At 45.7% G+C, this 12,248-nt stretch overlaps 2 protein-coding genes across 4 annotated transcripts; one reads left to right on the top strand and one right to left on the bottom strand.

Moving 5' to 3' along the window:
• The first annotated feature begins 6,465 nt into the window (after window positions 1-6,465).
• LOC118513802 (ejaculatory bulb-specific protein 3-like) lies at window positions 6,466-8,566 on the top strand. 3 transcript variants are annotated; one of them, XM_036060002.1, is made up of 2 exons: window positions 6,466-6,612; window positions 7,742-8,566. In XM_036060002.1, exon 2 carries the CDS (start codon window positions 7,759-7,761, stop codon window positions 8,137-8,139), a length of 381 nt encoding a protein of 126 aa, XP_035915895.1. In that variant the 5' UTR covers window positions 6,466-6,612; window positions 7,742-7,758; the 3' UTR covers window positions 8,140-8,566. The 3 variants fall into 3 exon arrangements, with proteins under 3 accessions (XP_035915895.1, XP_035915896.1, XP_035915897.1); XM_036060003.1 differs by having other exon boundaries at window positions 6,567-6,612; window positions 7,735-8,566; XM_036060004.1 differs by lacking the exon at window positions 6,466-6,612 and adding an exon at window positions 7,387-7,672.
• Window positions 8,567-9,919: 1,353 nt separating this feature from the next.
• LOC118513800 (ejaculatory bulb-specific protein 3-like) lies at window positions 9,920-11,133 on the bottom strand. Its single transcript, XM_036059998.1, has 2 exons — window positions 10,855-11,133; window positions 9,920-10,764 (listed from the first exon to the last, which is right to left on the bottom strand). The coding sequence occupies exons 1-2, from the start codon at window positions 11,048-11,050 to the stop codon at window positions 10,427-10,429; spliced, it is 534 nt and encodes a 177-aa protein (XP_035915891.1). The 5' UTR covers window positions 11,051-11,133; the 3' UTR covers window positions 9,920-10,426.
• Window positions 11,134-12,248: the final 1,115 nt, after the last annotated feature.

The raw sequence follows: 12,248 nt of genomic DNA, 5'->3' as shown, positions 1-12,248 counted from the left end.
AGCGTTACGGCTGCGAACTTGAACTTGATCTCGTTTTTTTTTTTGCGCTCACGGCACCAGGCAGCAAACTGCCTGCCGGTCGGATGAGTTCAAGATGAAAGCCAGCCACGATCGCTGCTGCGAAGGTGCCTTTGGAACGTTCGACTCATGGCGGCTATCTTGCGCGAGAAATCGGGTGGAAACACGGAAAGGAAAAACATTTGGCCAATGCGCCCCAGGGCTGTAGATTCGTTTCTGCGCTGTGCTACACAAACCCAATGTCTTTAAATCGGGCAAATCGGGAATTAAGGCGCAAGAGCTCGCTGCTTGTCGTTCGAGGGTAGCTCTGAATGCTGGAGAGCAGTCAATGACATGATCTTGTCATGATCGGAAACATGTCCATGTGATTGATTGTGGGCCCTGTCAAATGTTGGCGGGTGGTGTGTGAGTGTGTGTGTTTGGTAAGAAATGATGATTTGAAGATTATTTTACGATTCGGTTTTCTTCTAATGCTCTAAAACGAGTGCTGTAGTAGAACAGGAGGTTCTTGCATCCACCGTGAGGTCAATGATCTTAAGTCAAGTTATCTCATTTCTGCAGCTCGCCGGCTAGTTCCATCCGGAACGGTGTGCTGGGTTTTAAACAGTTTGACATCGAAACGAGGGTAATAAGTTTGCATTTTTATTGCTCAAAACAGCTGGTAGCGGACATTAATTGACTAGAGTTGATGTTCAAACGAGTTCTTTCCGGAACTTCAGAAATTACATCAATTGAACGTAAACAGGATTTCTGCTTATTCGTATGCAATCATTTTACTTTCTGCAAGTCAGAAAACGGAAAAGGGAAATTGTGCGTGTTGTGGGACAGTCCATCCTCAGTACTACTTACATACTTATCGGGGTTGGCCTGATGCAGAAATCCTTCAATCCGCTGTCGGTGATGTGGTAATCCATTCTAATCCAAGAGCAAACAACGGCAGGGTCTTGCAAGTTCAAATCGATGGACAGTAGCAAACGTAAAGCTCATAACGTTGGTCGAAGCTTTGAAGCGACTTTTGTCATCTTTGGACAGAGTCTAAGTCTCGAACCCAAGATAGATTAAGTTCTGGACAACTTGAAAGGATCTGGATTGACTTAAGCAGGTGGTCTACGAAGTCACCTCCTCCAAGTCTGAGTCTCGGATGACCTTCTCTAGCTACCAGATATGACGGATGTGCTGCCATCATCTCCAAGATAAATTTTCGGATTTTCGGAACCCGCCCTAACATCCTTGAATTTCAATTCACAAATATTGATTTGTGTGCGTCCTTTAATGCATCCAAACCCAAAGAGCATGAAAAGAATATCGATAAATTATTGCTATTACTCTATCGACCGATTTGCCGACTGTGACCGGTCGAGTGTGGAATTCAAGGGCAGAGGAATTAAGCGTCCGTGACGTTTTCGATTTGCGAAATGCGTCTGGAAGACAACCAGAGAACCAATGCCTGTTCTGCGGCAAGCGCATCGATTGATCGTTTATCTGCTAATTGATATCCTGTCAAAGTCGACGGGCGTTTGGCGGGTTCAAGTGTGATGCAAATGATGAAGTATGGCGTACAACTTTAAGAATGACGGCCTTCGATGCTTCAAAAATCAGGAAATATTTCCCTGTCAAGGAAGGACGTAACAAAAGCTTGTTGGACACTAAAAAGAATATTTAATATACCACACAAAAAAAGGATATAATTTTGGAACAATTCTAAAGCCACGATCGGTACTTGGCGTCAGAAAATGCAGCAGCAACTAGAAACGTGATCAGCATTTTGCAAGTGTTCGTCACAAATCTTCCCACTCTAAAATGCTTGCAAGGCGCATATAACAAGCAAATGACGCACGCGGAGGCCATTGACTTCGCAGAGCAGACGGAAACAGAAGTGTCATCGAAAGTGTAGTACAGCTCGGCTGCTGCAAACTACCATCATTAGAGAAGATCTCTTGACTTGAAGTAGAGTTGTTAGGTGTGGAGTTAGGGGGGAAAAACGCACACAAAACAAGCAAACAGTTCAATTCGTTTCGCGAGTCTGAGGTTTGGGCCTCCTGAAGCCCAAAAAAAACCGAGCGTGTAATTTATTAAATGCGTGCGTAGCCCGGTGTGACTAACTGGAAACCGTTTACCGGCTGCAAGCAGTTTGCAGGCAGAGCTGTGGTGGAAAACCGTTCCCATCACCCACCTCTAATCCACCTCTAATTGACCGTCAACAAACATTGGGCTCTCGGGTTGTTTTGTTTGGTTTTTTTTGAGGTTGGCGTGGAGGAATTGGAAGGAGAAAACACAGAGGGTAACAATTAACCATTAACACATATTTAGCCGATCGTGCTGGTGGTGTTAATCGTTTGATCGGTGTGGCAACACACCGTCTAACAAGGTGCCGAAAAGGGTGGACTTAGATGATGATCTTCAGAGTTTTAGACTGAAGACTATAGCGATCGTGGTGACTTATGTCCAGAAATTTAGAGCAAGCTCTCAAAGTTACATTAGAGACAGTCTGATCCTCTCTCTCTCTCTCTCTTGTTGTCCTAACAACATCTTAGGTCATACTTGCCATACTGGGATACTAGACTTCCTGATACCACGTTGTTGGATAGTCAGCCCTCACTAACGGTCTGGATGAGATTTGAACCCCGGTCCTGCCGTATGAAAAACGGCGCCGTTGTCGCCCGCTAGCTAGTATGGCCGTTACGACCTAGTGAAGACTTCACGTCAAAAAACAAGTGAAGCAGCTTCACTCCACAGCTGTACCTCAACCAGGCGTAAACAATCGATAAACATTAGCATAGCTAAATGGAAAAATGGTGTGAACAATCGTCTTTTTGCCTTCCCAAAAAAAAAACAACCTTCCAATGAGCACTCTACATTGATTTTAGGACATGTTTCTTTTTTTCTGGGTCGTCTATGTTTACCATCGTCATGGAGCGTAGGCCGTTTTTGGACTCTTTTTCGTAATCAGAGTTTCGTTGGTTAGGGTTTGCGAAATAGATAAACATCGAGTATAACACACGATAACGCTTTTACCGGTTGGATGGATAGTTTTGATAGCAAGGCCAGTTGCTAACACGAATAAACCGGTATCGAATCCCATCCGGAGGTCAGATCCCGTACGCATGGCTGACTATCCAGCTCCTTAGCTGGATAGTTAGGTAAGTTTTGGAAGATCAATCCCTCTAGCCTGTAAAGTGCCTTAATATGTTTCTTTTCAATCGTAGCAAGCCGTTTTCTTAAGAGATGACATTAGTGTAGATTGGAAGATAGTAGGCCATGATTCTTTGAGGATCCACATCAGATACGATTTTCAACCTTCAGTTTAACTGATCAAATATCGTTGAACTGCATCATCATTCTAGTTCGGGTCAAGTGTCCATGTACACCCTAAAGCAAAGCAAATAAAATAGGATAATTTTATGCTAAAACATTCAGCATCTCTGCAGGATTTCTCTGAGCATAGGGGACCTATTATAACCCAGCATTGAAGTTCGTCTACCAGCAAATCAGCTGATCCGTTGCTTATGTTTATACTAGATCTATTTATACTCGAGATAGAGCAAACAGGAGGAGGCCAACCAACCAAAGCAGCAAACATTTGTCTAGCGAAGGATAAGAGGCAAATAGCTAGACAGACAGACAATGCCGTTTTATTCCATCCGGTCCAGACATCTCATCTCACAGCTCCAAATTTGGCAAACGATTTTTCGTTTTGTTTTGTTTGATCAATCCATTGACTTACTGTACTCCAACGAAGCTGATAAGTATGCTTTCGCTTTGCTCAACCGTGACGTAAGTAGGGGACAGTTAGTTTGCTAAAATCTTTCGCTCGCCGAAATTATGTCCTGCTGAAAGTGGCTGAAGAAGGCATGTTTGCACTTTAGCCGTATCGAGTGACGACAGAGAAGGTAAAAAAGGTTGTTTTTTGTTGTTGAGCGTTTTTTATTTACTTACCCTGTGTGTAAGGAGGAAGGAGAAAATGGAAAGAATCCAAAAAGTTTCACTGGCCTAGTCGGGGAGCTTTTGTCGATGGTTATTTGCTACCCTGTGGGTATAATGAACAAAGTAATTATTTCCGGGAAAGGCAAGAAAAAATAGAGGCCCATCGAACATGATAATTGAACCGAATTGTATCGAACCGAATTGAAGATGAAAGTGATCATAAAGTGGAGTAGAGTACTTGCTTGCTAGAATTCTTACTGGAACATCGAAACCGGGAGATCAAGCAGCAAGTGAGATTTGCGTAGTAATTGGGAGGGCGTCCAAATTTTGGAAATCCCAAACTTTGGTTCCAGCCAGCTGCAATAAGAATCCGGATTGGCGTGTGTAATTACGTAGCTTCACCCTGGACGCCTCCTCCTGGGGGCTTATTTTTATTGCGCACTTCGGTCTGTTTATTATGGACCGTATTTTCCTGCTTACTTTACGATCGTTATGACGCAGATGACAGGTTGAGGTGATTGGCGTAGAGTTAAACAAAAACGGGGCGAAAAGGCAAAGATTTCCGCCCACCAAAACGTTCGGCTTGAAGACAATTACCTGCGAGCTGTGCTGAGTTGCGCCGGGACTAATCGATATCTTTTGTGAGAGAAAACAATACGACACGCGGGAACTGCTAGGAATTGTTCCGCAGTTAGCTAGCCCAAGTGTATTCTAATCCACTTCGCCAGGCCTCGCGCATAAAACAAAGGCTAATTGATAACAATAATTGGCTTCTACTACTACTGTTCGTGATCGATTAGACAGACACGCGACGTGGAAAACCTTCGGCATTACGATGACTAATGCATACACAACAGCCCATTTGTCTGTCACTTTGTCGGCCGGGAGGAAAAATAGGCCACCGGCGAGAAGATTGCGCTAATTGATCCGAGTGGCGGCGGTGTGAATGCGTCGTTCTTGCTGTGGTGATTTACTTGTTGAAGAGAGCGAGAGAGCGAGAGAAAATGGCGGAAAAGCAGGGCCTTAAAGCGGGGGTGTGTGTTAATAGGATCTGAACCGGACAACCCCTGAGGGCGCTTGCTCTAGGAGGGTTGTCGCCGGTCGGGGTGGAAAATTATCGTTTACATGATCCCACCACACGTGGCGCAATATGAAGCTCCATTGCACTACTGGGATGGGTCATCGGAGGTGCAACAATTGTGGCGCTGCTTGGGGCTGAGAATGGTTTTCGATTATCATTTACACTCGACGCGATCGATCATGAGCTGGATGGAAAGTTCTACTCGCACAACCTGTGGTCCAAGGTATACCTTGTCCAGTGGGCTTACGTGGGCTGGGCAAGGCTATGGCTAGAAAAAAGGTGACCTTCTTTTTGGGCCATGATCATCATGCCCGCCGTGTGAATGTTTTTCCTTGATCGCGTGAATCATAAATCAATGCGAGCGAAAACATGCTGCAGCCTTGCGCTACGATGTAGATTTGTCCAGGGTTGTTTCTCCGATACTGCAGGGCTTAAAGCTCTCTCCCGGGGGTCGGGTGTATTTGGGTAAAGTATGATTGATATCTTTTTGCCAAAAAAGCTGAAATTCTTCCTTTACTTTCTTTGCCTGGCGAATGCGAATCTAACATGGTCCGGTAGATCGTGCTAAATGACCGTTAATCCAGCACTAGCGTTTGATTGACATTCGAACGATTAGACTGGACAGCAAGACAAGATTATGCTCTGCGCCGAGTTCTGCACAATTTCTCCTATTGCTTCCCTGTTCCGTGTCTTGATAACTGGTTTTTTGGGTGCCGCGGACAAAGCTTGCTAAATCTCCACCGGCAAACGAGCTTAAAGATTTTATGTCTTGGTGCTTCGAGACCAGCGGATCAACTGATCCTCTCGAGCCACACAATCTCACGTGTGCTCGTGTTTCGTGTACTTTGTCCACCTAGTCCTCCGAACCTACTGTTTGATCTGGGTTCTCGATGGATAGACGGTGACGACGACATGAAGCCTATGATGGCAACACCGCGCATGATGGGGAAGAAGCTTCACAAACCCCAGCGTGCGTGTGTGTCTCCATCCGAGGGCGTACGTGAAGACACTTCTGCGTCCAAAAATAAATAAAATTAACCAACTCGCATCCCACTCGCATGGCGCGCTCGCGTCCGTTCGCGGTCAAGAAGGTGGAAGGTGGATGGACAAGCGAACCGAAGCGAAGAGTACTTGCTCACTTCAACGAAAAGAAGAACTGATGCTGGGGCTGCTGCGGCTATCGGAGATCAGCGCGTGCGATAAAACAGGAAGGACGATCAGCTGCTTGAGAGAGATACCAACCGAGCTCATCAGCAATCTTCGAATTGGTTCGAGTGACGACACACACACGCAGAGCCACAACGGTCGCTGCCCAAGGCCTAACGAAAAACGAAACAAAACAAAAAAAAAACATAGGGAAACACCACAAAAACAACCACGAAGGAGCACGATGACGGTTGAGAAACGGCGGCACACGACCGGGATCGCGCAAAAGCGTCCACCAAAAAGGGAGGGTTTCTGTTTGGACGTCGGGAGACCGGAACAAAAATTGCCGATTCGGTATATAAGCTCGCTCCAGAGCCCCAGATAGTCACAGTTTGGCTTCTGCCCGTACTCAGTGAGCAACAAACGAGTTCCAACCCGAAACGGTAAGTAGCGCCGCGATTCCTTGGTGGGTTCGGCGATCCTCGTAAGTGAAGGGGAAGCTGAGAATTCTACCACAGTGGCTGAGAGTAATAGTAACGGCCGTTGAAGCGTAACAAGCGTAGTAAAGTAATTGAATTTATTACAAAAAAAAGTCCATTAGAAGAGAATAGCGAAAGTAAAACCGAGTGTGCTGATAATTAATAGATTGTAGTGAAAGGGATAAAATCGTTTCGATAATGGCGATAGTGATGTAGTCCGCGAAAACAATAAGCGTGTGAGAAAGTGTGGTTCAATAATGATAACATCGGGTTCGTCGCTTTAATGAGAGCTCGTTGTAGTCTTTCGTTTGTAATTGCTGAAAAGAAAGGCTTCTAGTTGAAATATTTCACTGAAACTTTCACGAAACCATTGCAATCGCTACTAGATTGAAAGATTTGCATCAGAAGAGTAGTATTGCTGTCAGGAAAAATCATATTTAACTCGATAAACATTGATCTCTGCTGCTTCGAAGCTCCGATCTCCGCAATATGATAATGTGCTGAGTACACATGTTTACAAACACTATTTGCGCGATTCATCCGCATCGCATCGCCGAGCCTAAAGTTTATTTTTTTGTGAGCTATTTGTTGAGGTTGATTTCTAAGAAGTGTTTCTCTGCCTCTATCTCATTCTGCCACTAAATCGCTAGCTTGTAGGGGTAGAATTTATGCACAAAGACACCCCTATTCAGTCACACAAGCACACCCACCATCTTTTTTTTGCCGGCCCCAGGTGTAATCAGCGATAACAAGCACTGACTCATCACTTATCGTGTATCTCCCGAGATCCCGGAACATGGAACTGTGATCCGCCTCGTGGAGCCTCTACGTGTTTGTGTGTGTGTTTTGGTTGACTATTGCGAACACAATGCAAGGGTACTGTGCTGTTGTGTGACATTAGTAGGTTAGCAGGTTGCTTGAGGGCACAACGTATTGTAATGTTGGCCTCCCTCAACTAGCGTCACAGGTCGGCTGTTACAGTGGGAAATTGTATATAATCTACTCCGAGGGTTCAATCGGCAGGGTTAGCTTAGCAGTTCGAAGCGATCGTGCCACTAGTCTGATCGAACCTCTTTTTAAATAAACTCCTCAGCTAATCCACGTGCAAAGATGAAGTTCTTCGTCGTTGTCGCTCTGGCCCTGGTTGCCGCCGTTGCCGCCCAGGACAAGTACACCACCAAGTACGATGGTGTCGATCTGGACGAGATCCTGAAGTCGGACCGTCTGTTCAACAACTACTACAAGTGTCTGCTGGATCAGGGCCGCTGCACCCCGGACGGTAACGAGCTGAAGCGCATCCTGCCGGACGCCCTCAAGACGGACTGTGCCAAGTGCAGCGAGAAGCAGAAGACCGGCACGGAGAAGGTGATCAACTATCTGATCGATAACCGCAAGGATCAGTGGGAGAACCTGCAGCAGAAGTACGACCCGGAGAACATCTACGTCAACAAGTACCGCGATGAGGCCAAGAAGAAGGGCATCAACCTGTAAGATGGACCGCGACCCCGGGACAGAGGACGCTGTGTTTTTGTCAGTGTCAGCAACGTGTCACGAGACGGAAAAAAACTGTGGAAAAGGACTGGACGCAATGGAGCGAGTACCGTTTAAGACAACCGGAGATGCATACCATACCATACTGCGAGAGCACCCAGCCCAGACACACCCAGACAGCGGACACGTCGCGTCGTTGCCGTCGAATCCTATGGGTTCATGAATGCGTTAATAATTTGTTTTTATTTGATATGAAAACTTACCGGTAACAGTTCAGCAGCGATCGAGCAGTGTTTTTTTGTGAACGCCTGTGTCTTCTGAATGAACTTCAAACTCCGTCAACAACTTCATCAGTATACTACACACAACATAAACACAACGTTAAATAAACATACCGACGTCAAACGATTTTATCAAAAAAACCAAACCGACAACAATGCTCCAATGGCATTTCCTTCACAAAGATCCGAAATCTCTTCTTGGGCCATTTCCCCTTTCTCATGCAGCTAACCTACTTCTCCGCCTCCTGCACGGCGCTCCATTTCGGGACAGTTCGGGGACATTGCATAATAGCATAATTTGTGCCAAGTTTCATCATCAGTGGTGAGCGCAGCAATAATGGGCGCAATCTTTCCCAATGCATTTCGATCGGATCTCCGCCGATGCAATCGCATGCTGCACGCCTCCGAAAAGCTTTCGTTCGCTTCCGAAAAAGGAAAGCCGTGTGGAGTGAAATAATTTCGATGACGCTCGCGCCACGGTCATGCGAGGTGGTTGGGCAATGTTTACACCCGGGGCTCGCTTGTTTGTGCGGTGCGGTTTTAAATGCATGCTATGGGCGTCCGCAAAAGGGCCGATTTAATTGATGGGTTGAACTGTGACCCTTTAGAACTCGTGGGTTACGAAGGGTTTTCTCTTGTTATGTAAAGCAATGATGCAATCAGTGAGGATCAATTTGTACAAGTACAAGAAGGAAGTACAAGGTTTTTTGCAGATGCGATCATCAAGCATGCGGCTTTTTCTGAGCTTTAATAACCAGCTTCTTCTCCATTCTGGCTATAAAATGGTTGGAATAAAGTCCTCCGATAGAGGTTTAGACCAAAAACATAATTACAATCTAGCCCTGGGGTCCTGGTAAATGCTTCTCTTGAAGGGTCCCGCAGCCCTGGCAAATGTTTTTTCTACACTCTCTAGAAGTTAGAAGATGTTGTTCGAGTCGAACCAGCTGTAATTGGCCATCGGGAAGTGCCTTACTGTGTTTCCTTTTTTTTCTCAAGGATCAAACAAGCAAATCTTCAATTACAGTTTCTTGGCGGTTCTGGTATTTGGACATACACTGTTTGCATACTTAACTAAAGCTATCGATAGTGATAACATTGTGATATGTGTGGTCAATCACGTGCTTCCGTTGCCTAAACTGTTGTTTTTTTGCTGTTGTGAAATCATTCGAAACGTCGCGAAAATAACACATGAATCATCGAGCCTGGGATAATAAACGCATAACACCATCTGTCAAGCTCGCTCAGTGTACGGTCTACTACACTCTGCAAAAAATAGTGGTAATGACATCCAAGCCGTTTAATATGCATTTTGCTGCTCTAAACCGCTCTTGGTAAGCTGACGCGTCCAGTCGAATCGGAATAAAAACGTGCCACCGAAGCAAATTGCCCGCAAAGCAAGCGCGTGCTGTATTTGTATCAACCAGTTTTCCGTTACGAAAAATCACACGTCTATCACAACGACGCTTACCGACTATCCTTCGTCTATTCGTGGTGGAGGCTTTTTTGATAGTTTTTCTCGCTTTATTAGTCTGACCGAATCCGATGAATCATATTCCAGTTTGCTCTGCTGCAGCCGTTGCGTTTTTTTTTCTCTCTCCTGATACAGACAACGCGAGGTCGATACGTATTTTGTGTGTACGGCGGCGCTTCGTTTTAATGACCCGGGAGGAAAGAAGCAAGCAAATCGCGGGCGCGGAGAGAAGGCATGCGGCAAATTATGACTTTTGAGCAGCGAAAACGCATCGACGACCTTTCTTCCATCACGTTTGTGCGCTGCTGGTTGCGCGAGAATCTAATGACTGAATGGCAGGGTACCATTAGCGGGAAATTGGAGTCGATCAGACCCGGGTCTGAACTGTCGTCGGCTTAGCAGCAGCGCACGGCCAGGCCAGCGAGCATCAGCGTGATTGATGGAAAAATTGCATACGTACTGTAAGAAACTACTGGAACAACTACTGGCGTTTGAAGCGCAACCGGCCGGAGGAGCCGCGCTTCAGTTGCCGTTTTCACTCCGTATCCGTTTGTCCTTCGGCGTGATCATGATCTTGAGACGATGGTACCGTGTTATGGTCGGTTGCGTGGGCAGCCGCCACGGTCTCAATGTCTCCGTCGTCGCCGCTGCCGCCTGCGTTATCTTCTTCCTGGTGGTGCTTCACGTGGTCGGCCAGCGCGTCCGACTGCATGTACTTCCGCCGGTACTCGCCGGTCGGATCGTACAGCTGCTCGAGGATCGCGAAATCGTCCGGCCGGTTTGTGATGATGAACCTGATCACCTTGTCCGAGCCGACGCGCTGCTTTTCGGAGCATTTTGCACAATCGCTCATCAGCGCATCGGGAAGGTTATCTGTGACGGTGATCGGGTGGGCGATAAACATCAAGAACTTGCGGTCTCGGGAAGAAAGCTTTCGTCACAAACACCACCATCACCACCTACCTTTCAGCTCGCGGCCGTCCGGTGTGCAAGGTCCCACGTCTTTCAGGCAGTTCATGTAGTTATCCATCAACCGTTTGCTGTTGAAAATTTCCTCCAGATCGATATTGTCGTACTTGGTCACGTAGGTTTCGGCCTTTGACGCACCGACAAGGATTGCCGCGGCAAAGACAAGAAGAGTTTGATAGTGCTGCGCCATTTGCAAGGGAGAGTCACGGGTTTTCTTTCACAATTTTTAACGCGCGTTCTTTCACTTGTGAGTTTTCCGAAGGAACTAAAGGTGGCGTTTGTCCAGCCGTACCGATTTTATAGAAAAGCTGGAAGAGGCAATTGAAGCAATTTAGTATCACGAATCACGAATAGAATGTACGTAAGCATAAACGGGTAATCGATGTTGGTAGAAGTTTGCGTGCTACTGACGACAAGGTTTGCCGGGAATCGTTTCTTTTGCGTAATGGCCAATGATATTGTTAGCGCCTTGGTTTTTGGAATGCAGCATCGGGCATTACTTCGCAAAAAGGAAATTTTTTGTTATTGTTTCAGTTTTATCCTGGGAGCTATTGTGGAGGAATATTTTAGAAGAAGTATAAAAATGGGATGATAATGATGTTGCTCTTTCTTGTCGCGCACTGTACTTTAGAAAATCAAACGAAGGATCATTGTAGCTCAATTTAGTTTGAACTTTTTTGTTGTTGTCGTATCCAATTGTTAAGCTTTTCAAAAGAATGATATTTTTGAAGTGATAAAGCATATTATTTAGTTTATATATCAGTAAAACAGTGATATTACTGATATCTAAACGTAACGGATTCGAAAGCGATTCGAAACAAATTTCCTAGAAAAGGTGTATTGAGATTGCATACGCTTCAGGCGCAAGGGATGAATATACAATGGATTGCATAGTACACAGGCGCTTACACGTGTTTTGAATGGACGATCGCTCAAGTTGCTTACAATGATCGTAACTATAATTAAAATATGTGCAAAAATGCTGGCAAAATATGTGCAAAATTCAATGTATAGTAATACAATGAAATTACAAATCGTTGCCATCTTAAACATCCAGGCTGAACTTTTATCACAACCCTTTCGACAACTCACATTAGATCATTGCAAATTTCTTTTTCCCGGTATCTCGGCACGTTGTCCGAATCTGTTAGCAGTAGCCGCAACCATTTGCTGATTGATATTTAGCAGTTCACATGGTTCACCCGTCCAGTCAGTTGATGTGTGTACACGCCTACTTGAATGGGTGGACAGCACCGAGTACCTGAAGCTGGCACGTTTTGAAGCCGATGATTTGTGTAGCCGATGGCATTAAGTAGCGCTAATGCTAGAAATTAAATGACTCAAAGCATGCGGCATGAAGACGGGTGGGATTCGTCACTCGGCAGTAG

The sequence above is a fragment of the Anopheles stephensi genome, chromosome 3 (assembly GCF_013141755.1).
Source record: "Anopheles stephensi strain Indian chromosome 3, UCI_ANSTEP_V1.0, whole genome shotgun sequence".
Taxonomy (NCBI): domain Eukaryota; kingdom Metazoa; phylum Arthropoda; class Insecta; order Diptera; family Culicidae; genus Anopheles; species Anopheles stephensi.
This window is presented reverse-complemented; position numbering and strand designations above follow the sequence as displayed.